We start from the raw sequence: 26,603 nt of genomic DNA, 5'->3' as shown, positions 1-26,603 counted from the left end.
GACTTACAAAGAGGAGGTGTTTGGTACACAGTAAATCCTTTCGCTTAGTGAGTCTTTGCATGTATGTTCTTAGTTCTATATGAGATAGATCTGACACAGTAATATAAAGTTTGAGATGATTGTGACCAATGCATGTATATTTAAATTTGGATATTTTTTTTTTCTGTTCCCCAAGGAATATCCTGGAGAGCAAACTGAATCTGTAATATACTTGAGTTCCTATTTTGCTTTGACCTTTTCTGATGTGCAGGAATAAAGATGTATTTTTCATAGTATTACCACGTACGTTTTAGCATGTGTATACTTCTACTCCTTGTATAAAAGGAAAAAAATTGCAAGTAATTTGGCAATGAGAAACTTACTATAATTTTTCCAACTTCTATTATTAGGGTTATGCAGCATTTAATGATACGCCAGACTTAGTGGTGAATCAAACCAGGAACATTTTATCAGGTGAGGACAAACTATCTTTTCACTTTGATTGTTTAATTTTGATGTGTTTACGTCACTTACTGATGGTTTTTATTTTCTTTTATTGATAATATATTTTCTGGTCTAAAGATCATTAAAAAAGGAAATGTAAAATGTAACTTTTTTTTTAATTTGATGCAAAAAAACCCCCATAGAAAGCAACTGTTACTTAATGAGGACCCAAAATTAAACTAAAAATAGACCATACAATGTTTTATAGAGGAGTTTTATTTGTTAGGCGTTTAACTGCTCAAGTAATGAGAAATCTTGGGATCCCAACTGCACACTGATGCTTTATTTGGTTGAAAAGCTGATTTTCCTTGACCAGTGTGTCTGACATATTTAGGAGCATGATGTTAAAAAAAAAATGAACCCGCCTGCTGCTGTATTAAAATGTAGTGGATGGTGAATGGGAGGTAAACATAGCTTTAAGGATAATTTAAATGTCTGTCTTAATTGTTTTGTTACTTCGGCTTTACACTGTTACTCTTCAACAGTACCTGGACATTTGATAAAATGTAGTATAGTGTATGTATACTAATCTGTTTTAATTTTTGTTCTTGCATTGTGGACCTGTTCTGCATATATAAACAGCTGTTCCTTGTAAGTTTTGGGGTTTTTCTTATTTTTTTTTTTCCTTCCCTCTCCTGGGCAAAATGAAACACAGTATGTATATAAGCATAGCATACTGTGTGAACTTGCTGAAAAAGAGCCAGTTTTCCAAAACTGATGTTGTGCTTTTTATTAGGAAGTCTAGTGCAGATTTACTCATTTTCAGTATCTGCTGATATGCATAAACACAGACAGGCCATCTTAATTTATCTATTTATAAATTGTTGGGGTTTTGTTTTCATAAAAACTGAGTTGGAGTTACAAAGCAAATTAAAAAAATGGTTTACTAGAAAAAAATTGCATTTATTTGTAAACTTATAAAAGAAGGGTGTTTTGGTACCTGGTTGAATTTAGAAGTGTAAACATCAAAACAAACAGCCAAAAACTTGTCCAGCTGTTGTTTGAGAAAAAGGAAGGTGTTGCCTACTACCAAATAGCAACCTATAGTTATACATTCTGCTGTTTCAAGTATGTTCCAAGTTGAAAGAAGGGGAAGAGTAAACAGAAGCTGCATTTTACAAATAGGCAATATGTATAAGTGAATTAATCATGTCTTTGTGTATTTAAATAGTGTGTATCTAAACTGTAAGTATAGTGTAGCATGTTTGTTCGTAATTTGAGAAAAAAAATGGCTTAATTGATCATTATCTCAAGAGTGTTGCTAACTAATTGGAATGAATTTATTTTAAGTAGTCTTTTTTAATAAGATCGAAAAGAACTAGTATAGATTCTCAGTATAGGCAGTCTAATTTCTTTCAAAGTGTTGTATTCCCAAGGGAAGGAGTTTAAATAGATTTTGATCTTCTTCGTAAACTTAGTGGCTAATTGTCTTGCTCAGTGTTACCATTTGCAATATTGCATGAAAAGCAAGATTTAAGCTGGCTAGATAAAAAGTGACACATTCATTATAACAAAAGGAAAGAGAGAACTCTGGCTCGACATCTACATCTTTCATCATTAAACTGAATGCTAAAAATAAAGTGAGCATTCTAAAATGCCATTGTGTTACTTTGACGCTCAATGTTTTTGTTGCCTGCTTGTCTATTCCTCACACTTGTCTTCATGGCTTGCTTGTTACATGTGGCAAATGGCTTAATAGCATTTTATAATGCATACGTGGAATGTAAATTTCTTCTATGAATCTGTAACAGTGCAATATGCTTATTCTTTTAGATATCAAAAACGTGCTGGAATCCATTGGTTCAAATATCACTACCTTCACAAAAACGCTTCCTGTTCAGAAGATTTTAGCAGATTTGACAATATATCTTACACAGAGTGAAGCGTATGTTCAAGATTATTTTCCAGTAGTGGAGCAGTACGATTTCTACAGGTATGTACAGGAAATAAGGCAGGAGTGAAGTGCTACCTGTTGTTAATATTTTGTAACATTTTAATGTTCTGTAAAGGCAATTAAACTATTAATGGTGAACACAGTGAAACAAAGATGCTATAAGACAATTGCTTGTTACTGGCATTTTGGTAAAAGCCAAAACTGCAGCTAATCAACAACAGGGTGCTGTTCCACTACAGAGTAAGAGAGAGTTTCTACTCTGTAGGCCCTCTGGTCTTTTTCAGGAAGGATAGACATAGGTAGATGTCAAAGATGTAATGCATAAAGGAATGGATTGTTTCACAATGCCAGGGTGATTTCTTACTTAGGTCTTCTTTTTGCTGAGTTGCAGGTGAGTTGCAAGAGCATAGAACTGGAGAGGCCTTGGAGCCAGTCCCTTTTTATTGCACCCTTTCTACCACAGAGGAGGAGTAGCCGGGATTCTGTTTCACACCTTGTAAATCTCTGCGCACCCATGCTTGTTCCTACTGGTGTAGTACTTGCCCTTGTGAATGCATGAGTTGATTGTACCTTGAGAAAAACATATTCTTCCTATTTGAGACTTGCGTGACTCCTGTAATTGAGTAATAATCTCATATTTTGAAGCATAAAGCTTTTCATTTCATACCATTTAACTTTGTCCAGATTTAGTCATTTCAGTCCTCAAGCTCATCAAATTCTCCCTACATTTTGTCACTTCAGTTGATCCCATAATCGATAATTGCTTCCTTCTTTTTGTCATAATCAGTTTTACTGCTATAGAATGAGTGTGCTAATGGCTTTAATGCAATGTTAAAGTGAGCAGAAGACTGAACTTTAAGAACTTTACTTATAACCTTACCTTTAGCCCATTACTTATCTGGCAGTTTTTGTGGTCCGTGTTAATTTGACAAATTTATCAATATTTTCTTTGAAGCTCAGATTACATTTAACTGAACAAATATATTGCTTTGTTCTGCTACAGTATGCCTCTGTTAATCTTGTATTCAGATTCAAAAAAGTGGAGAAATAAATCTCATCTACATGGCATTTAAATAGCCATTCTTGTCAAACCTGACCTAGTAGTAGTACTTCAAGTACAGATGATACCAACAAGCTTGTAGGTGTCCAAATTATTTTCTATCCATCCCTTTCTTAATTACAGGTGCATTATTTGTAGTCCTTAATAAGTATTCTTTTACGAATGTGCCTCTCAGCGTTAATGTTTTTCTTTTTCTTTATTGGCTGTGCATATTCATTACGATATACCTTTTTTGGATTTTTCTGGTTCCTGCTTTCTTTCTACAAAGGTACAGGGAGGAGGAAAGTTGGACTTAAGAAATATAAGCTGGGAGAAGTGATGACAAAAGGGAAGAGCAGAAGGAATTGGGAGAGGGTGAAAGGCTAGACTGAGATATAAAATGTGTGACTAAATGGATGTGCTCCAAATAAGTGGGCAGATAGAACTGTTCTGTGATTTAATTAATTAAAATGAAAGTTCAATTCCTATCCAAGATCTTTCTCGTGACCAAGTTCCATTAACTGCTCCATACATGGAAAGCGTTCCAGCACAGATGCAAGCCTAAGTTTTAATAGCCTTAAATACAGTTATTTAGAATTACAAGCCTAATACACTGTGTGCAAAAAGTAGTAAGCCTTACAGTAAGAGCAGTTATGTACTTCATGCCCAATGGCCAGTCCACATGTATAAATTTCTCCATTGCTTCTTGAATAAGTTAGTTTGAGCATCTGCCTCCCCATAGTCATTGTTTTCTCCACTTGGAGCACTGTGACGCTTCTGTACAGTCCACCTGCAGTAGCTGGGGTTGGGAATGCCTTGTTCCTCTGATGTTTGTTCCCCAGCCCTCCAGTAGCAGCTGTCTATAATCCAACAGTGATTATGTTCTGGCCCAAAATACATGCTAGTGTAGGAAGAGCACTTTTTAATTGCTAACACTTGTTGCTCAAACAGAACTGTGAGTGGGCCAGTTGGGAATATAGTCTTGCCTGATGTATTCTGCAGGTCTCCAGTGTGTTCTTTGCATGCTAAGAACCAAGCACTTTGGCTTTTATTCCCCTTAGGTGGCTGGGTTGTCTCATTCTGTGCTGCATGGTGGTCCTGATTCTGGTCTTTTACTATCTTGGATTGCTGTGTGGCACCTGTGGTTATGATAAACATGCTTCTCCAACAACCAGAGGCTGCATCTCCAACACTGGAGGAAACTTTCTTATGGCGTAAGTTTCACTTATTGTTGAAAAATAAAATAAAGGTACCTGTAGAAGGTTGTTTTTATTTATTTTGAAGGACATATGTATGAAAAGAATTTTTTTTGTTACCTATGTGTATGTGCTGAAAAAAATAGAACAAAAATAAATATTGATCTAACATACTTCCACTGAGGGACTTGGGGATTTGGGGTTGCTCTTTCATTGAGGATAATAGCTGAAGGATAAAACCTGTGATTCTGCTGTTTTAAGGTAAGTGCTGTAGCTAATGAATTTCTATGTAAGCCCATTTGGAAATTGCAAAAACCAGGAACAGATAATTGAAAATTTAAAAGGAATTCATAGCTTTTTAGTACAATTAAGCATTTGCTCAAAAGAGAAAAAAAAAAGCTATGCAAGGAGGCAAACACTTGAATTTCTCAGAGCACTTTAGGAGGTTTAGGGTTGCTCTTGGAAATTCCCAGTAGTGGTTTAATGTCATTTCTGCTGGGTGCAAGAGGCAACTGCATCTGAAATCTGTCTGAAACTCTTTTGAGAGCGCAAGGCTAGAGATTTGAATTTAAAGAAGAAAATTGTATGCTTTTGTGGCTCTTAACTCTTGAAAGAGTTTGCACACCCAACATGAGCATTTTAGATGCACTTTAGCTGAAGGCTTTACAGGGCTGAAACGTATAAAATGTTTCAGAGGGCAAGAACACATTTGGAAAACAGAAGTACTTCAACCATCTACCAGTTTTCATATTTCTTACAGCTGCTAAATGTTGGCTTCACTATTGCCCCAAGTATATATACTTTGATCTTAAAAAGCAAAAACTTAACTCAACTTATTTCTTTTTCAGTGGTGTTGGATTCAGTTTTCTTTTCTCCTGGGTGCTGATGATTGTAGTGGCGCTTACTTTTGTCACAGGTGGAAATGTAGAAAAACTGGTCTGTGAACCCTTTGAAGATAAAACTTTATTCAAGGTGAAGTTATTCAAGTTATTAAACAATTAATAGAATCCCCATGAGTGCCAGTGGTCTTGTCAGTTATGTATGGCATATTATTTTTTATAGGACACTTCAAGTAAGTTTGGATCTGGTTTTACTTTCCCCTTACACACCAAATAGACACATTCATCCTTTCTTGATTTAATTTGCTTTACAGTATAAATACTGCATGCCTGTCTTCCTTTGGAGATAAATTTTTCTGTGAGTCAGCGTTTCTTGGTGATGTGGAGCTTTAATATTCACTTTCTGCACCAGAGAGGTTGAATTTGCTGGTTTGCTTGTATTTCCATTAGTGGGTGATAAGCTGAGATGTGGGTACATGTCAAAAGATTGTGTATGAATAAATTACTGAATTGAAAACTCGGAATTGCAGTAACATTACTGAATTTTGTCTTCTAGGTTTTGGATACTCCCTACTTACTAAATCAACACTGGAAAAACTATCTTTCTGGCATCCTGTTTAAAAATCCAAATATTAATTTGACTTTTGAAAAAGTGTACAGGTATTGAAGTTATGGTCAACACTTAATTCAATTTATACATATTGGTTTTGTGGTATCTTCCATGCTTCATATTTTAAGCACATGTAAGAATCACATGAGTTCCAGAAGACATTCTGATTTTCTAGGGCATCACTAGCAAAACCAATTTTCTCCTATATATGAGTTATTAGAGGTGCTCTTGGCATAGTATCGTATAACAATACGAGTTGAGCTCTTCGATAAAATATTTTGCATCTTTGAGACCAACAGAAATTAATTACTCTCTTTCTTATAGACTAAGCTTCAAAAAAATATAGCCAAAACATTTTTTTAAAGGTCTGATTCTCTTAGAATATGAAAATATTGTTAATCATTCTCTTAACACTTGGTCCTCAAGGTGTTTTTTTGGCTGATGTATGTATTTTTATTTTTATAGTGATTGCAAGGAAAATAAAGGAATTTATACTTCCCTTCACCTAGAACACCTGTTCAATATCAATGAATTTCTAAATATTAGTATGGTAAGTAAAGAAAGTATAGGTGAGTGCCTGATTGTTTTTGAAGGATGGAGAGGTGTTTACTCTTAAACACAGTATAGCATGTCTGGGTTTAATGGGATTTTGATTTTTATATACAATGTGTCCTGCAAGAAGGCAAGAACTGTCCACACTAATTTGAAGGAAAGAAATCTATTTACAAATAATATGTTCTTTACCAGACTCAGTGGGTCATGGAAGGTTTTCTGATGTGCTTCTTTTATGGGTGCTGATAATAAAGTTGTTTTTAATTTTGAAACTTGCATAGAAGGCTCAAGTCTAGCATCTTGCAAAGGCTGCTTGCGGTGTTTCATGACCGTAATGCTCTTTATATAAATGCCTTTCTTTGTGTGTTCTCTTCTGTTTCCAGTTAGGTTTATATTCATCCAGGATATGATATGCTGTGCTCCTAAGAATGGTTCTGATTTTGGTGGGCAGGGGTTGGGATAAAATAAAATCTTTTCAGTTAAGCTGTAATAATATATGACTGCACTGTCATTACATGACAGCGCTAATTTTGGGGTTGCCTATAATACTGATCTTCACTACAGCAACCCCTAGGGGATCTGTGTTCCGTTCTGCCAGGGACTGTACCCACACTTAATAGATACAGTCCCAGCCCCAAATAATATACAATTGAAATAAACGGGGAAGATTGACTGAGAGGGAAAATTATTTTGAGTTTCCACAACAGACTAATGGTAGAGGCTTGGAAGGAAGTCAGGTTTCCAGATTCCTCATCTCTTGCTCTGCAGCCTGTGCAGGACAGGTAACATTTTAGATTTGGGTGCAGTGCAGGACGACTTTAGGTAACAATAAGCAAATCATCTTTAAGCACCACTGAACATATTTAGAGGAGTCTCATCCAGTCCTGTAGCCAATACAGCAGACAGTGTCTGTCCTGCCGCAGCTGAGATACTGAATTCTCTAGGTTTCCTTGATTAGGGCCAGGGGTAGAACTTAAAATTTTTAAGGATAACATTTCTGGAGGGGGAAGAGAATTCTGTTTTATCTCAGCCTCCTCTTAGGAGGAACTAATATCTATTTGGAGAAGCCTGCTTAAAACGTAATGGAAGGCAAGTAATTCATTGGTATGAAAGATGCATAGGTAGGTTAGAACATGGCATGGCTAGACTGTGTGGATGCTGCAAGGAAGGGAAGAACATTACCTGGTGGATTCTACCAAAGTTAGTCGAATTAAAGTGATCCAAGCAAAAATCAATGTATGCTTCTTCATGGAAGTGATGAGTCAGCAAAAGCAAGATGCTTTGGGCAGCAGGTCTGGGCAATAGAGGAATATGAACTGGGTGCAAACTATTTCTGTGCTTTATTTTGTTTCCTTCTCAGTATACAGAAGATGTAGCACTTAAAATTGAACATATTCAGATAAACCTCAGCAAAATCATTCTGCTGGATGAAATTGGGAAGGAGAATCTTCTGAATTTCAGCTCTTCAGGAATAGAAGGGATAAACTTTGCAGCATATTTGACAGAGGTGAGAGTGTAGTAAACTAGAGACATGACTGGGACAAAGCATAAAATGAAATGTTTCTTTAACAATGGGCAAAATGGAGAAAAATCTGCTTTTATATGAAAGGGTGTGTTTTGAAGAATCACAAAACTTGGAGTAAAAGCACTTCAGAAGTTAAGGTCAATAAACATTTAAAGAAATAAAGAGTACACAAAGTAGGTGGGGTGGTTAAGTGCAAACAGTCTGTATATGCAATAACAACATATTCTTTTTCTTTCCCTACTGTCCACATCTTGTTTCAGATCAATAAAAGTGTTACCAAGGTTGATCTTCTGTCATTTGCCAATGACTTAGAAGCAAGAGCAGACCAGCTGGTAAGTTTAATTCACTAATACAGTAATACATAAAATGTATCATTTATATAAGTACAAATACATAACCAAGTATTTAGACTTCCTATGGGGGAATTCTTGTACTTCAGACACTTACATACACGATACATTGTCATGTACGGAAAAAATTTCAAGAACAATGTTGCATATGAGCTGTATTTTAAATATTGCTAATTATTGATTTTTATATGCTGTTGTACAGTTTCTGCTTTGGAAGTGTAATTTCTTAAATTCCACTGTTTGCTTAAGAATTGAGGGGAATACTCGGAGTATTTCCTGTTATGCTGTCTACATATCAGGGTCCCAGTAGGAAGAAAAATTGGTTAGATCATGATGGAAAAAATTATTTGAATTAATCTTCTTTCAGTTGGTGAGCAGAAAACTTTGCAATTAGCAATAAAATTAATACTGGGGCAACTCATAAGGGCTCTAATAAGAACTAGGGCTCCATCGTGGAAGGAGAATGCACAAAAGAGATCCTGTCTGCTCTGAAGGGCTTTTTGAATGCAGACACATGGACAATGGTCAGAGGGTATAGCTACAACATTGCCCACAAATGAATCTGCAGAATGACACAGCTGTGTTAACAGATAGTGAAGATCCAGTTGACATGTTTGTGTGCATGTCAAGGTCACTTTATATTTATTTTTCAAAATGAGAGTCATAGTTTGGACACTAGATTGGATGCTGGCCCAAGACAGATTCCTGCATTGCGATTTAGGAGAAGGAGTTATGCTGCACACATACTGCAATCGCTTGGATCACTAAGGGACACAGACAGCCGAGTGAGACCATGCTGTTTGGAATTTATTGGATATCCATCCCTCCAGGGAGAGGAGGGCACCGGTAGGGGCTCCTGGTGTGTTTGCTCCAGCTTTTTGCATCATTTAATCACACCTGTTATGCTTGCATTCATGTCAAGGTTAGGCTGCTCATGGGGTTTTTTTGTATTGTAGTTAGTGTCCTCTCCAAGCACTGAGTGAGCTGCACATTGCCCGTTTGCTCATGTAGGTTGTCTGCTAACTCAGACAGATAGCAGTAGCTTTCACCACACTTCCATTTTCAATTTTTACTCTGCCATTTTGAAGGTTATACAGGTGGGGAGTTGCTGCTGTTTTGGGGCTATTTTCTAAGTGCAAGCTGAGGTTCTTCAAACATGTTGTCTTACATAGAATTGCCTCTGAGATGTCTCTTCAAAGGTATATTCTACATAGCTCCATAAAGGAAAATTAATTGTGCTGGTGGATTGGTTTTTCATTATTTTTTGTAATAGAATCTAAAGGAAGCATTAGAATTGAGAATAGATCAGGCAGAGTAATTTCTTCATATAAAAGACAAAAATATAATATTAAATGTGTTCACTGTCACAGTGTATGTTTTTATTTCTTTCTTGCAATGCTATTTAGTGTAATCTATGGAAATGTAAACAAACAAACCAACCAAACCAAATCAAACCAAAAAACCCACAACAATATGACATATTACAAAAGTGGGATTGTTTTCAAATTGATACTGCTTTCCAAGGATATTTTATAATCCCACTTTGTTATTAGTGATAGCTCTTAAAGTTTACAAGAACAATCAACTTAAAAAATAAACTAAAAACTTTTGGAATTAATTAATGTTGGGTGTATAGTTTGCATTTTCTGGCACCATGCACAGAATTGAATGTATGTTTTTTACGCTGGAAGGAGCAAACGGAATAAAACTTGCATCAAACCAAGGGGTCAGGATATGGAGGATGGAGCAAACCTACAGGTGTTATTCAGTAAGTCAGTTCAGCAGTACAGGAGACAAAGCATCCTGAAGCTGTTCAGTGGCTGCAGCTGGCTACTTACATGAACACTTCACAGGAAGCAAAGACATCTCTGAGCATCGAGGTCTGCTGTTATTACACTACCAAAACGGATTTAGCAGTGTGTATGCAGGGAGCCAAGTGATTTTGCCACCGAAAGGAAGTGGAAAAGAAATTTATTTCTGAGAGCAAAATCAAATTGTACAGTATTTTGCAACAAGTGTGAGCTCCAGACAGGCATTTAGACTTGAAAATCAGGGCACAAACTTGTATCTTCTGACTGAAAGGCAGGAGCTGCAAAAATGAAGAATACCCTTCACAGACGCCTTTCCAGGTTACTGGCTGAAAATATGTAAATTTCTGTGCCCCTCAGAAAGCAGAGAGTGCCTCAGGGTGATGTCCACAGTGCCGAAAACAAAAGCAAGTACCCATGACTGGGAAATGCTCGTCCCAGCTGAGGTGTCAAGCTGCAGGGTTCTTGCAAAGAAGTCTGGCTTGTAGCGAGTGAGGGGAGATGTGCTCACTCTTCTGTATTTAAAATTACTTAGTGCACCATGTGAAAATTCTTTTCAGTTAAATTTGTGCTGATAATGTTACAGCCAGAAAAGCAGTATAATATATCTGTTTTGGTTGGTGGGGTTTGAATTATTAATATGGTGATTTTTCCCCTTCTTGTGTTGAGGAGTTCAATTTGCCATATCCCATTGTTAGCATCAGCTCTTCTGCAGTGGATGAGTATAATGTGCAACTTTCATTGTTTTTTGCTTTGTTGGAAAGCTTTGAGACTACTGAACGATACTGCATAATTGCATTTTTTGCAGCCAAAAGGAGCACTGGAAAATGCCTTAAAAGGACACGCAAACAACATTCGAATGATTCATAACCAGCAAGTCGTTCCACTAGAGCAAGCTATGGTAAAATATTAAAGGAATATTAAAACATATGTGTAGAAAATACGAATCTCTAAATCTCTTAAATACAGTTTAGAAAGCTGGATTTTTGCTATTATATAAGCACAGATCGCACTTGCATTGTGTCAGTGAAGAGTAACCTGGTTAAAGTATGTGTTTAGTAAATAGTTTTCCTAGTTAAAATACTACTACTTTATAATGTTGTCTAAAATCATGACCTTTTTCTTCTCCATTGTTTTTTCTGTGTCTATTTGTGATCATATATGAATAAAAGGGGAAGCAAGGGAGAACTTTACAAAATTCTAATCCTAAATCACTGATTTTCTTTTTTGCTTACCATTTGTCTTCAGTAAAAAAAGCAGTTACCACTTTCACATTTTATTTCCTGGAGTTAGCAATCACCTAACAGTATTAGAATTGGAAACTTCTGACAATAGTATTTAGAGCCAAAGAAAAACCTTTTCTATTGGTGCTATAAAAGATGTGAAAGGGCTTCTTCTGCCTGATTTTGCCAGGCAGTGATTTGTATAGTATTAAGCTGTGAATCTCATACATGCTAGTTGTTGATTTTTCCTCTATGTAACATGAAGACTCTCAGTTTGTCCTAGCATCTGATATGGTATTTCTACCCCTATCAAAGCCCTCTTGCAGAAAAGCATTGGATCTTCTGTTCCACTCTGATTCTATGCTGTTCTTTCCTAATTAACTCCTAATTATTCTCATCTCTTTTTCCTTTTACAAAACTGACTGTCAAGAAATACGTTAAAGCTAGGGTAAGTGCTTTTTTCCTTCTGAAATTGCACAATACAGAATTCTCTGAACGCTTGTTCTGATTTTAACTGTTCTCTCTTCCCTCCAGATAAATCTTACTCAGTTTATTGCTACTAACTTTAGTTAAATCTGAAGTCTTCCAGTACACAATTCATAACTACTTAGTGCTGTCAGTGAAGTACTGATTCAACGATTAAAACCACAATATATTAGTTTTAATACAACTGTTGTTACTATATATAATTTGATATGTTGTATTAGAAACAAAATAATCTATAGAAGATCAAAGCATGCATATATAATGTTAAAACAGGTGGTCTGTTACTTGTAGTAATGGCTTGAATTTCCCCCCCACTTCCTTTCTAATAGAGCACTTTAAATCAGAGCATTAGGTTACTGAAGAGGACATCGTCTGAACTTATGGTAAGCTTTTCTTTCTGGCAACAGGAACATTTTTATGTGTTTTAAATCCATCCACCACATATGCAGGGCATATATTTTGAGTACAGCTTTTTCTATTTCTAGCTGTTCTGTTATTGGAAGAGATTGTAATGCATTGAGGTAGTAACAGGGATTTAGATATCTTTTCTGCACAGCATTTTCTACCCTGGCTTTCCCTTCCTTATAGAGGAGAGAAGGAAAAAAAAAAACCAAACCCCAAAACGTTTGGGATATTTTTTGAAGTATGAATTGTAAACTTAATTGTCATGTGATAAAATAGACTTCAGTACAGTTCCATATATTGTGTTATTCATGTTCCTAAAAATGTAGTTGTTTTTTATAGAATCCTTAAATACAAAACTTAGGGGGAACAACTGAGAAACAAAATACAAAAATAAAACTGAGAAAAGAGATCTTTGTGATTCACATCCTTAACGACCTCTTGTCTAATGTCCCGCTCCCACTGGGGCCTGTTTTGTTAGCATTGTACTCGTTACCTTCCTGCTTCTGCAGCATCAGCCTTGCTATGGGAACCTGGATCTGTACAGAGGCTTCCCCAGAGCTGCCCATGTTTCCCTCCTAAGTAGCAGCTAGCGCCTGCACCACAATGGGACCAGCTGCCTTCATGCTCTGCCAGACTCAGGAGAATAAGCAACTGGATGGTTACTTTTCTGGCAGCAGAGCTTTCTGTCGCCACCAGCCTGCCTTGGCTCTGGTAGCAAGAATCCAGCCACACCAGCTAGCACTGAAGAGTCATAGTCACAACAGCTTGATGGGCCATACCTACTTCATTTCTTCCCATTAAGGTTTTCACCCATCCACAGCAGCAGACCAGCTAGATTTCTTTTAGAATCTGTGATTTGAACCTGGATGGGGATGTAAGAAACCATAAAAGGTGTTGATAAGAAAAGGAAATGTTTGACCCTTAAGTATATGTAAGAAATGTCTCTAGAGTTTCAGGCTGTATGTACATTATCCTTTGTGTGTGTTCTTTGAAAGACTTTATGGGGTTGTACATATATTGAAGTGTCTCAATCCTTTTGGATATTGATTAGCAGCATATTCTAGCTGTATAGAATGATACTCTAGTAATCAGGAGTTGTGATAGTATATGGCCCACTCTTTTCTTCCTGTGCACTTTGTGTGTCTGTAGTGTATATACATACATTGACGAAAGTATTTCCACACCTAAGGAAAGGAAAGACAATGGAAGAGAAAGCTGATCTAGTATATAAATTAGTTACATAGGTTCCAGGAAAAGATATTATTCATAACCACTGATACCTTCCTTTTTTAGTAGTGAGAGAATTTTGTGAGATGACCATGAATCCTTAAACAAGCTCATGTTCTGTCTGGAGTTGCATGTTTTGTCAGGTTTTGAAAGGACAGTGACTCTGGTTTATCAAGAGAATAGGCTCCTGTCAATGACTGCAGAGCCATTGTAACAGCCTGAAAGGCATTTATTTATATTAAACACTGTCTCTTCCTCTCCAGGTTAAGGTGAAAAATGTCATTAGCGCTGTTAATGCTGCTCAGCTTCTCATAAATAACAACGCTTCTCAAGTTATTGTCCAGGTAATCTCTACTTGATTAAAGTACATTAATTTATGATGTCATGGAGATAGAGGTTCTCTTACTTTGTTCACTTACTTTTGTCTGTTCCTAGGAGACAAAAAAGTACATGGATACCATAGTTGGCTACTTTGAGCAATACATTGAGTGGGTCAAGGAGTCGGTAAGGTGCATTTACTTCATAGAGAGAAGCTGCATTTAAAAAAAAAAAACATTAAAAAGCTAAATAATAGTAATGTTACTTTGATAGTATCTTTTATAGTTTCAGTTTGTAAGATATTTGTACTTATTATGAAGGGGAAAACTTGTCTTCTATAAACAGTATTGTTGTCTTTGAAGTAGAGTAGAAATGATGAGTTGTGTTGATTGGAATTAAATGCAAATATAACATTGTATCATTTTTCTAGGGCTAGCCTGAAATCTACCATTTGTCCTAATATTGCACTAAGCCTTACCCTGCTTAGTTCAAATTGATGTCATTAGCATCTTATTTTATTTGTCTTTCTTCAGCTGCAGCCTTTGAGAAAGTAAGCTGATGTTTTAAAGATGATCAGTTGATAGCATATCCCACTGGAATTTATTTTGAATTTGGATAGGGTGAGAGATAACAATTTAGTAAACAGTATCTGTAACTGTAAGCAAGTTTTGAGATTTGTATTCTATTCTGTTAGATACTCCAAACTGTATTTTTTTTACTCTGTCTTTCAGATTGCCATGGAGGTAGCAGCATGCAAGCCTATTGCCAATGTGATAGATACAGCAGTAGATATTTTTTTATGCAGCTATATAACAGATTCTGTGGTAAGAAATATTTTCTGTTACTCAAAATTGGGACATCAAGTGGGAAATTCTTTGAACATAAATCTGCATTTAATTATTCTGACTAGACTATTCTGAAGTATGATAATAAAGTATCACATCCAAAGTTATGCAAGGACGAAATGTTCTGATCTGGATCTAGTCCAAAGCCAAACCAGTGCTGGACTTGTTTTAGGTTCCCATTAAACTTAGGTTTCTGTTAGCAACAATTCTGTAAAATTAACTGTTCTTAACTAAATTTCTTCCAACTTGAATTGGAAAGTAAATACAGTACTACTGGTTTGGAATAAATATTCTGGACAGGGTGGGTTTCAGTTTGATTTCTTGATTCTGAACCACCTTGAAATGGAAAAGCATAAAGAACTGAAGTTTCAGCTGTAACCATTTCTAACTTAAGGGGATGGGGCGGGGGCAGGAAGTGAGTGAGAAATACCAAGGAAAAATTTTCTCAGGTATCTTTCCTGGAATCCAGAAAACCTGAATGAGGTTTTTATCACTTGACTTGTAGCAGACAGATCTTGATTCATTCCTGTACAGGGGAGACTTTGAGCATGACTGGTAGCAGTATATAAGGGTAATAGTGGCTTTTTTCGACTTGCCAAAAGAGCTTGGAAAAAGGACAGCATGTATTAAAAGTGGGATAAGAAACCACGTGCCTGGAAACCACCTAAAACATCTCCTACCTATTATTTAGCTTTATGGCATTTTTAGCCAGGTCCTAATCATGCCACCAGTAAATGCATGTAATCAATCAAAGCCAAAGCACTCTAACCTTGATAATGATTAACCATGAAATGCTTAACCTTGATAATGCTTAACCATGGATACCTCCTAACCTGCCGTTGATTATCTCATATGTTACAGAGCTTCTGTTCTCCTTTGTGTAGCTACTAACCATCTGGTGGAAGATGGACCACAATTTTCCTGATGATAGAACTTAGCTGAGTCATTTATAAGTCAAAATGCCTCCAGCCAATACAAATCAAATTTGAAAAATCATCATTTTAACACCTGGTGATAACTCAGTTCAACTGTATGATAATGAAATTAGTTACACAAACAGGCTGCAGTTAGCAAGTTTAAAAGTACCTTGAAAAAGTGCTGGAAACTCAGATTTTGACAAGAACCACAAGACAGACAAATACTTCAAAATATCAAGAATGGAAAAAGAAATAATGTGGCTAGTAAATTAATGCTGAGACACAAAATTACTTTCTAGCTCAAGACTTGACTACATTGAAATAACTTAAGGGCACTATGGCTGCATAGCTTTGAGCAACTTTGGAGGTATTCCTGTTTGGTTACATTTGTAAGATGGTGGTGTTCTTACTTTAGTTCACACTGACAGTGGGGATTGCTTAACGTGCCCTGTTCCACATTAGTACAAGGAGCCTCAGATAGTCCACAAGACCAGTGCCACTAATTTCTACTGTGTTCTTTGAGTAACAATGCTTAGAATATCAAGCAAGGATTCAGTATTTTTCTGATAAATTTTCTCTGTGATCTTTTTTTCCTGGATTTTGCTGTGTTACAGAATACCTTCTGGTTTGGTTTGGGAGGCTCTTCGATATTTTTAATTCCTGCCATAATTTTTGCTGTAAAACTCTCCAAATACTATCGTAGAATGGATACAGAGGATGTGTATGATGAGTAAGTATGTATTCCTAAGTAAGCTAAATGGCAAATGGATTGAAATGTTTTTTCTAGTATTTCACGTGAAAGCACTATAATCCTTAAACCTTCTGGGCTGTCAGATTAGAACTGCATGTGCTTGTGAAATACTGCAGGTTTCGGTTGACGCCTGCAAAGTGCTTCATGCAGGTGGGCTTTGGTTGCCTTGACTTGCTATGATTCTGTGCAGATATTGCCAGCTCTGACTTTGAGAAACTTGTTTCAGAATGAGATCTTCAGAGCTTTGTGTACAGCATTTATATAAATATCTTCCAAATGTGCAAATGATTAGCTTTGCTAAGTAACCTGTTAAGGTGAATTATGCCTGCTTTGTAATCTCCTTGAATTAATTATTTACTTTCTTACTGTCTTAGTTATCCCTAACCAGTCTTTCCTTTTTCAATTGCAGTTCCTCTGTCTCAGGGACTTGGCATTTTACTTTATGATAACTGTTCTTACATATTTTCCTATCAGTTTTGGTTTTACTGTTTCTTTTCTTGTCTTTGTTTTGCTCATTCATTGTTCAGTTAGCCTGTGCACTGCATTTCTCAGATTTCATACTGGTCATTTTTCATTACATGTTCACAAGTCAGTAGAGCAGAAACAGGCATGTACAGCTAAAATTACTCACTTATTAGTGTCTAGTTAATTACTCCTCCTTTTCTGTGTTTTTTAGTGTTGAAACTATACCCATGAAAACGTAAGACATTTTTGCTGGTATTTGTTAAAATTACTTTATTCAGGTGGGAGGGTTTATATTTTTAATGTAACTTGTTACTTCAAGAGAGGTAACATGTTATGTTTCACCAGACTTTATAGATAATCTTAGAATATCCAGCTCAAAAAGAATAGCTAATTAATTAATTAATTTTTGGAGAGTATAAAAGTATTAAAAATGTAAAATTATAATTATGCTGTAACTCCTGAGTGTTACAAAGGGAAAGTTAAATTCTATTGTACAGACACATTTTATCTTTGCGTATAATACTATCATCCATGTACATGTCTTAGAAGCCATAGTGTACATAGTGCATCTTATAGTTAACATGGTCTTTCTTGGTGTATTTATTTTATTACAGTACGGAAAATGGTAATAATGGTTATCATAAAGAGCATTTGTATGGTATACACAATCCTGTTTTTACAAGGTAAACCAAGTCTGCAACTGCATGCCTTCATGTGTCCTTACTTCATCTACTATATTAATAACCTATCCAATTTTCTGCACGTTTTAAAGTGAATCACTTCATTATCTATTTATGGGTTTTTTTGCATGATTACTCACTATAGAAAATGCTGTATGATTTATATTTCTTAATATTTTTTACATAACAGCAGATACTGTAGTAATTTCCAGCAACTTTACAAAGCAATTTCCTAAATTTGATCTTAAAATCCAGGTAATTAGGTATTTATCTAGGACAGTGGGTGGTCCTAAATTGATAAACATATTAAAATATCCTGATAGCAGTTGAAAGTGATAGAATGGGATGCATTCCTACTCCTGAGTTGTTTTATTTTTTAGATGGTGAGAAGAGCTTTTCCTGTGCAAAAGGCAGGTGCAGAAAACATGAACAGAGAAAATGGGTGTTCCTGCTAATGTAACATCACAAAACAAGAAATTCAGGTTGTGTTTAAAAAGGAGGCGATTTGGGTTCTTTTCTGTCTCTACAACTCCTGTGCTGTAAAACCTTAGCTAGTTGTGAGACATTGAGTTTCCATAGGGGTAACATAGCATGTCCCACAACTTCAATATTTTGGTTTGCAAAATATCCAAGTTGCTTAAGGAAGGATCTAATTTATGATTGAAATGTGTAGCTCACTGTGCCTTAACTTGCAACTTCATGACTGAAAGTATAGGTTGAGTATTGGCAGAGAAGTAAGTATTCTTTCAGTAATAGGTAAATAGCAAGAGAGCTCAAAGTTTGGAAGTCTTGCCAGATTTTATGGCTGGATTAGTTGTATATTATTATTTATTAGAACTGTATTTTACAATAATTATTTACTGACCAAATCTTGATTCCACATTTCCTTTTGAAGGAAGTATTTATATATAATGATGTTTTTAGTGATATTTATGGTCACAGTTGCGATGGTCTGTTCTGCAAATGAAGGGTACTCCCTAAATTAACCTACCTGTTTAATTCAAAAGTACTCTGCACTGGCATATCTAAGGACTCTCAGTTTTAAGGACTTCTGATATTTTACATGAGAGGAAACTAATAATTGCCCAGGCCTTAGAAGTCCCTTTCTGATCTTTGAATCTTTGGTATGATTGTTAATACTCTTCAGGTTCATAGCACGTTTTCTGTGATATTTCAGTGATTGATGAATAGTTTAATACAGTGTTCCTGAATAAGCTAAAAATTACTAACATACAGTAATCTTTTAAACAAAGACCTATGAGTTCAGTCCTGACTTCCTTTTCCTAAATTTTAAGTTACTCAGTGGCCTTCCATAATAAAAAGTAAGGATTCAGTTTGAAGCAATGCTGTCTTCTGATGTGCTAACTGAGATAATTTGAAAAACTGCTAATTATGAGATACATACTTTGAATTTCTCAGTCTGGGATTCCCATAGCAATAGAGTCTTGTTTTTAATTTTCATTTCAGCAAACTCTTCACTTTTATGCTATCCTTGCTTTTTCTCATTTGCTACAAATTATTTTGGGAGATACTTTGCTAAAAATAACTTTGTATAGATCTCTGTACACCTGTACTTTTGCAGGTGTAAAGATTCCCATATGGTGTTTTTTTGTCCTTCAAAATGAGCTGGATTATTTTGCTGGAAAGAGATGCAAATATCTTTCTTTATAAATATAAGATATGTAAACACAAGTGTGAGATCTATATGAGGTATATTTATATTTGTATAGATATCTCACACAGGTGTTTTTATATACATGTTGAAGATAGAAATATCCTCAAATGCAGCCACCATTTTTGTGAGAGCAGAGTTGGAGGCTGGATTAAGTTCTCAAAGGAGTGGTGTGTTGAATAGGTAATCCAAGCATTTCTTTCTATCATGAAACAAAGATAACCAGAAAGGCTGGTAGAGAAAACCATGAATCTATTTCCTCTTGTTTGAAAAATTCTTGATTAAATGGGTAAAAGCTTGAGAACAGTTTATGCCAACTGAGCTTGTCTCTCCTTAGTTAGACATGGTATTTCTGTTCCATTTGTGGGCAAAAGAAAATGATGGTTTTGGTTTGTGTTTTTTCTTGTATAGCTCTGTGGAACAGTGGTAACACATACTGGAAACATTAAGGGGTAAGTAATAAGCTTTTAAAGTCAATTCTAGGTTTATTACTACTTTACTATTTTTAAGAAGGCTGCTCTGCTTTCTGTAACATGAGTACTGTAAGGTTTAAAAATAAAAAAAAATTATTGAACCATATTGATGTTCATATGAAAATCTATGCCTTCATTCTGCTTAAATTACATAGTAATTCTGTCTTCATCAAATTTTCCTGAATTGTTTTTGTGATTATTTCCAGGCTATATAAATGAGGCTCAAGATTCTTCTACGGGAATATATCATTATTCTTCCAAGTGTATTGGCATTTGCATTCATCTTCCAAAATCCTGAGCCACTTGTTTTATGTCACCCGTACTGTAAATCCCAAATGTACTATTGAATGTTATGCCATAAACTACTGTACAGAATATTTTGCGATCAGGGCACTGCCTCTCAAATACCACTGTTCAAGGCTTGAATTAAAATGTTTTTTGTTTTTTACTTTTTTACACTGGGCTTTCTACCTTATATCACAGTATATAAATTAATTAGATTAACAACCTTTGCGTAGCAATCCTCTGACAGTTGGTCAAGTTCTTATCTTAAATTGTTGATTTGTGTTAAATACAATACATAAACGTTTACATAAAGATACATTTTTGTATACAGAGACTTTTGTATATACATTTTTCTTAAAACTTGTGTTTAGTTAAGATTTTAATATTGTATAATACTCTTCACGAATGAATTTACCAGCATGATCAGTGTTGCTATTTGGTGCTCTTGAATGACCACTTTGGACTAAATTTGAAGTGTAATGGGATCCACAGTGTCTCTTTGTGTCTCTGAAAAGTTCAGTTGCAATTTTGTTTTCTCCCTCTTTTTTTAATTATTTAATATTTAGTGGGTTTTGCAGTATAGACCTAAAAGGGACTTTTTGGAGAAGTTTGTTTTGAAACTGGTTGGGTGGGAGGGTTGGGAGTGTGTGTGATGCGTAATATAGCGAAAAAGCTAAGCTGTCTAGAGTTCAGTAGTACTCAAAAAGAGCATGAGAGACGTCATATGTTGGTGATTTTTAGAATGCTTTACATTCTCTGTCTCCCTTTTCCTCATTCACACTCACTTTTGTAATGTCCTTAATAGTATCACTGTTAAGCTGTGGCTCTTTCAGTGGGCAGTGATAATATTTTTGCTAAATAATTTCAAAATATGATTTCCAATATTGAAATTCAAATATATTTAGCAATTGGAGTTAACTTTTGTACTATTAAGAGTTACTGCCTTGAATTTAGGCATACAGTTGCGTTGCTGAATTAGTTAACAGCAGAATTCATCAACAAGACCAAAAGCATCTATGTTACTAGTATAAAACCTGTTGGCAGGTAAAGTAATTGGGTACATTGATCTAAAATAGTGTCTCTTCATATATCAGTATTGTTAACTTTGTTTCCAACAAAGTTCATTGGCCTGGAGTAGGGATAATCCTGTAAATCATTCATAAAATTTTAAGGAAATACTGAAAAGTGATACCAGTCTTTGATCTGGAATAACCTTAAGTTTTTCATTTTTAGGTCATAAATGGAAACATTTCTAATTGACAGTATGTAGCATATGTGTATATGTAATGTTCAGAACTGCAGATTTTTAAAAGTTTCTATTTTTAATTTGAGAAAATGTTCCCAGTTCATTTAAATAAAAAAGAACTTGCTTAACTACCTGACGTTTGATTCTCAATTGTTTTGTTATGTAGACCTGACTCAGAAGAGTTGCACTGAGTTAAAATCTTACGAAAATGAATTTTTTTTACCCTGATTAAAAATTTCTGCTATATTTGACTTTTGTTGATGACTTTAGCTTAAGCAACCTAAGAGACTAAGAATTGGAGCAGGAAGGACTGAAAGAACAATGACTGTGGTTGAGGGAGCTTCCGACTTCCACAAAGGATGTGATTTATGCAAAGATGGTAGGATTCAAGCTAATGAGTTGTGGAGGATATCCACATACCCTGCAAGTGCTCAAGGTGTTGTTTCTGTAGTAGGGACAGCAGAATTAAATGTTTGCCAGTTCTTCAGCTCCCATAGTTCACTGCTGGCATCCTAGCTTAACTTGTAAAAGGACAATTGTTTTCCACTGATATGACAAACCCTGAGCTGTTTCATCTGAAGTGCAGGCAGAGAGAGGACACAAATGTCAGATGGGAGTGAGACAAACGCTTGGCAGTAACATATTAACTGTAATACATAAATATACCAGAGCTCTTGAGTCCAAGCTTTGGTATTTGTCCTTATCTTTGTAGTCTGATTTGTTTTCATTACACTTCAAAAGCTTTCAGAACTGGTATGAAGTAACTTTTAAGTTGTTTTGAACTCTTTAACAATTATTAGAACAAGAGAGAGAAATGCCTTTAGTTTCTAATCTAGGAACTGTCAATGCTGTCATGCATAACCAAGTGTAAATAATACATTTGTTTGTCAAATATTAGGAGGTCTTAGAGTGCTTGCAGTAGGGATTTGAAGTCCTTGAAATGAAGTGTGAGGTGGGCAACAAGATTCTTCTGTCTAGCTGGATGACGGGTGAGAAGACTCCTCAGAAAACAACAGAAGAGAGAGTTGTAAATCTTAAGTAGGCATGTACCATTGCTGTTTCTCCCAAGACTTGACAAGAGAGCCACACCACTGTGCTTTGAAAGAGACAGTCAGGAGGAATAAATGGCAAGAAGCTAGAAATGAGACCTCTACTAAAAATGTTATTAAATAGCCTTAGAGAGGGGATGAAAAGAAAACAATGTTGTTCTCTCTGTCAAATGATATTTAGTCATGGTGAACTTCATGATAAGTTCACTGGAAGAACAAGGTTCAGGCTACTCAGAATGGCTGTTCCAGGTAGCTCTGTCTTCAAGCAGGCAGCTCTTAGACTAGCTGAGGTGCCACAGCAGCTAGGGACTCTATTGTCAAGTACTAGACAAGCATTTTTTGCAATTTTATTTTTTTGTTCTGCCTCACTGTTTGTTGAATGTTTTTGCCTTGGTATTTTCTTTAGTGACACCTTTTGAGTGGCTAGGTATACAGAATGGTGTTGTATTCCATTATGTATGGCCATTCTTAAGCCTAGGGTTTCTAGCACCACACAGTTATTCAAGTATACCTAAATAATACAATACGCCTTCCAGAAGCTGTTCAGGTCAGGCTGGGTGTAGCATACACATCTTCAAAAGAAGTGCCTAGTGGGGTCTTACTAGCCAGAACAGTACTGTGGCTTGCAACAGCATGGGAGGGATTTTTCCTTATGATCTCCTGAATGCCAAGGGAGTTACCATGATTTTCCGTAGCTCTACTTTTAGTTACTGCAGCAGAAACTGCTAGTACAGGATTCTGCACTAAAATATTTCAATTCTCTTGCCTTTGTTTTATGGTGTTTTTACAGCTCATTTATTATCAACAAGAAATTAGCTATTTAAACAAAAAAGTGAAAGGTGATAAAGCACAAATATGTCTGCCATGCTCTGAGGTCTATTCCCTGCTGCTGAGACCTATGATAATCTAGTTCTGTTGTCTTGCTCTGTTGGCTGAAAGTAACCCATGGTGTGACAATGATGATAAAAAGTTCCAAATGTTTGGTTTATGTTTAGGCCTGTAATACATTACTTTGCTAAAGCTTTATTCCTTATCTTGCTTAAATATTGCAAGTCTAAAAATCTTTCATGGCTCAAAGAATGTGATTCTTCCACATGTCCCCACTGCTTGTCATGTGCTGACAAAATGAAGTACTAAAGTTGCATCCTTACTGTGCAAATCCACAGAAAACGCATTCCACAAATCAGCCTTTATTAGTAGGACAAATTTATAATCATCCAGATGTAGCTGAATAGATTGCTTTGGCACTTCTATCTGTTTTTACTTCAATATGGTCCTACAAGCTCTGGCATGAAGATAGCTATAAAGCAGCTGGAGAATGGAAAATATCTGTTAAAAATCAAATATGACATGTTCATCCTGGATAGGAATGTGCTTCTCAGTTATACAACTATCATTCTGTATTTAACTGCATTTACAAGATTTGTCTTGTTACCTTCTTGGGAGTTCACAGGTTATTTGACATTCCTTCAGGCTATAAATTATGGGTACATGCCTACTGAAGTGTGATTTATTATTTTTATAAAAAAAAAAAAACAAACCAACTTTGCATCCCATGTTTTGCTGGAAAGAGGCTTCTTTGTGCACCAAGCCTTTAAATTGTGAGCAGCCACTTACTGCTTTCACTTTTTTGGATCGTATTGCTCAAGGATCTCAGTCAACTCCTCTCATCATGAAGAGTTTTGCTCTTCTTTTCCTAGTAGTGATCTGTGGCATGGGAGGATTGGGACAGAAGGTGAAGCCAAAGAAAAGAAGCAATGGTGAAGAAATAAATTTTCGGACTAAAACCAAAGATGTTTGCACAATGAGCATGAGTGGGGACGAGGAGATGAAGCTTAGAATTGAATGCAGAAGCCAAGGCATGTCCTACTGGTGCGAATTCACTGGCAAGCCATCAGTCTGTCGTGCTTTCAGAAACAATCCAAAGATTTACTGGAATCAGATCGCTGCGGAACTTAGAAAGCTCCCGCATGCTTGTGAATCCACACAAGTGTTGAAGACCACCATGTGCCAAAGGGCTCCCACAGAGGCTCTCATGAAGCAAATAGCTGCTGGTATGGAGCCAGAAGATCTAGCAAACCAGGACAAATCAGTCCAGAAAACTTCCACTTCTATGAGGGGAGCAGGGAAAAGCTCTGTTAAGAAACTAGGGAAACCTCCAATACTGCCTCTTATAAAACCAACCCAACATGGTCAAGGGTCTGAAAACGAAACGGAAGCAATGAAACTGGCGCGGGAACATTGCTGGGAATCCCTGCATGGTTTCTGCTCCTACATTATTGGCATCTTTAGAGGTTAAGGATTTTCTTCAGGTAAAACTCCCATCTTGAAGCACAGCATAATACACCTAAGAGTAATCCTGTTGTAGTTTTGTTTTATTTTAATCTTGAGGGTCTCTCAGGGGTGTGGACAGAGGGAGGTTCTAGGCTCAGTCACTGAAATCTAATGTGGCAAAGCCTGTAACTGTGGCTTCTGAAAGGCTGGACAGCCTAAACTCCCAGTGATGGCTACTAGTTTGGGACTCCCTGATGGCCTCCTGTGAGGTCTTTATTATGTACTGAGGTGTTTGTCCTATCTGTTATTATGCCTATGATATTTTAGTTCTAACTGTTTGAACTGGGCTTGTTTTTGGCCTTCTGTTATTCCTTCCTTCTTGTGCTGACTTTTGGATTTAAGCCAGCAAAGTAAGATAAATAACAAATGTATCAGATCCAATAACAAATGCATCAGCTAGAACAATTTAAAACTACATTCAGAAAATGAGAGGATAAAGCTTGTTCGTCAAAACTGCTAGTTAGTAATTAACCATTTTGGTTATAAAAATTAGTTCATAAACAACTTGCAGAAATGAGTAAAATCAAACAGACTGTCTTGGTTTGCGGGTCTGTTTTCTGTAGGGGCGAGAGGGGATTGAATGTCTGGTAAGTCTCAGGTTTTCAGCCAGGATTTAAAAAGGCAAAGCCTGCACAGAAGTGATTGGTTTTGTACCCACTTCCATTTCAGCTCAGCTGGTGACTAAACCTGGCAAACTTTTGACAGAAATGGGAATATATGCAGCATGAGCCAGCAAGGGTTCAGGCTGCTAATGATCTTACTTGTGTTTAATACGGCAAAGTGACTAATTTTTTTTCTTTTTTGTTTTGCAGAGCAAAATTTTTACAGCTGAAGAAGGGTCCGTGCTGTAGTTTAATAACTTAGATGTAAGAATTCTGGTTTAAAAATTAGTCATCTCTATAAATCTTGTAGCTGTTTTCTGTTTGCACCCCTAAAATGAAACTTTTTAACAGCCCTGAAAAATGCATGAAACTGGAGTGACTGTACTTAAAGTGTTAGAATGAACTAACTGTTCCTAGGTCTGTTACACACCAAGGTGTACTGCATTTATGTAACCAAGGTTCCACTTTAAGAGTGCTGACCTTGAATAGGTTTTTGTTTGTGCTGATTCACTTCAATTTGTTAAAGGTGAAAGCTGTAAATGATGCTACAGTTAGTGCAAACAATAAAAATAAGATTTTTGAAAACATACTCAGTGTGCATTCTTAAAATTTTAAATGGTGCTACTTGTATATAGTCATGGTATTTGATACTTGTTTCTTAAGAGATTGTTGGTAGAACATGTAAGAGAAGTTACAGGTCTGAGTCATTACTTACCCACTGTGAACATGTTTTCATTAATATTAATATTTTCAATGTTACTGTGTTTATATTACAAGTATAAGTTTCAGCCAGCAAGGAAAAAAAGATTGGAAAAATAAAAGAGTAAAATAAGAATACATTTCTAAACATAGCAGATTAGAAGTGTTCATCTGTGATGCATCTGCAGAGTTCAGTGTTATTAGGATCTGTTAGTGGTAATATTAATGTTTGCATTCAGTAAATATTCTGAAAGGTATCTCGTATCTGTGCACTTGGGCACTTGCATAAATCTCGCCAAAACACAAAGCAAAACCTAATAGCCTGTTGTCAGAGATTACAACACATTTATAGTCAGACTATTTTTTAACAATGATCCCTTTTGTTCCCAAGGGAGCTTTGCAGCAGGGATATAACTGGAAAAATTTTGTACCACAGAAATTAGTAGTGCTCCATATTTGCCATTAAACAGTTTCTGCAAGGCATGATTACGCGTAAGTACTTCTCCAGCTTTACTCAAAGATTTGTAATTCTCACTTCATTATTCCAGATCGTGACTGTCCAAGCACTAAACTTTGTGCCTTGTACCAAAAAAACTTGAAATAATTTTCTGTCTCCAAACCTCTTGAAAT

At 36.0% G+C, this 26,603-nt stretch overlaps 2 protein-coding genes across 2 annotated transcripts in view; both read left to right on the top strand.

Annotated features, from left to right (window-relative positions):
* PROM1 (prominin 1) overlaps positions 1–20,660 on the top strand; it is a 65,177-nt gene extending 44,517 nt beyond the window's left edge. The window contains exons 11-28 of the mRNA XM_075041032.1: positions 390–453; positions 2,257–2,416; positions 4,478–4,630; positions 5,461–5,584; positions 6,008–6,111; positions 6,527–6,611; positions 7,974–8,120; positions 8,399–8,470; positions 11,105–11,197; positions 12,335–12,388; positions 13,901–13,981; positions 14,073–14,141; positions 14,687–14,779; positions 16,332–16,447; positions 17,145–17,168; positions 17,548–17,616; positions 19,697–19,737; positions 19,965–20,660. Coding sequence (XP_074897133.1) covers positions 390–453; positions 2,257–2,416; positions 4,478–4,630; positions 5,461–5,584; positions 6,008–6,111; positions 6,527–6,611; positions 7,974–8,120; positions 8,399–8,470; positions 11,105–11,197; positions 12,335–12,388; positions 13,901–13,981; positions 14,073–14,141; positions 14,687–14,779; positions 16,332–16,447; positions 17,145–17,168; positions 17,548–17,616; positions 19,697–19,715 — 1,527 coding nt within the window. The 3' untranslated portion in view covers positions 19,716–19,737; positions 19,965–20,660. The remainder of the gene's footprint in view (positions 1–389; positions 454–2,256; positions 2,417–4,477; positions 4,631–5,460; positions 5,585–6,007; positions 6,112–6,526; positions 6,612–7,973; positions 8,121–8,398; positions 8,471–11,104; positions 11,198–12,334; positions 12,389–13,900; positions 13,982–14,072; positions 14,142–14,686; positions 14,780–16,331; positions 16,448–17,144; positions 17,169–17,547; positions 17,617–19,696; positions 19,738–19,964) is intronic.
* Positions 20,661–24,010: 3,350 nt separating this feature from the next.
* On the top strand, positions 24,011–24,637 carry FGFBP2 (fibroblast growth factor binding protein 2). Its single transcript, XM_075041020.1, has one exon. The coding sequence runs from the start codon at positions 24,011–24,013 to the stop codon at positions 24,635–24,637; it is 627 nt and encodes a 208-aa protein (XP_074897121.1).
* The last annotated feature ends 1,966 nt before the right edge of the window (positions 24,638–26,603 follow it).

The sequence above is a fragment of the Buteo buteo genome, chromosome 1 (assembly GCF_964188355.1).
Source record: "Buteo buteo chromosome 1, bButBut1.hap1.1, whole genome shotgun sequence".
NCBI lineage: Eukaryota > Metazoa > Chordata > Aves > Accipitriformes > Accipitridae > Buteo > Buteo buteo.
This window is presented reverse-complemented; position numbering and strand designations above follow the sequence as displayed.

Coding starts and splice junctions, on each gene's coding strand:
- FGFBP2 (XM_075041020.1), top strand. CDS start 24,011: ATGAAGAGTTTTGCTCTTCTTTTCCTAGTAGTGATCTGTGGCATGGGA.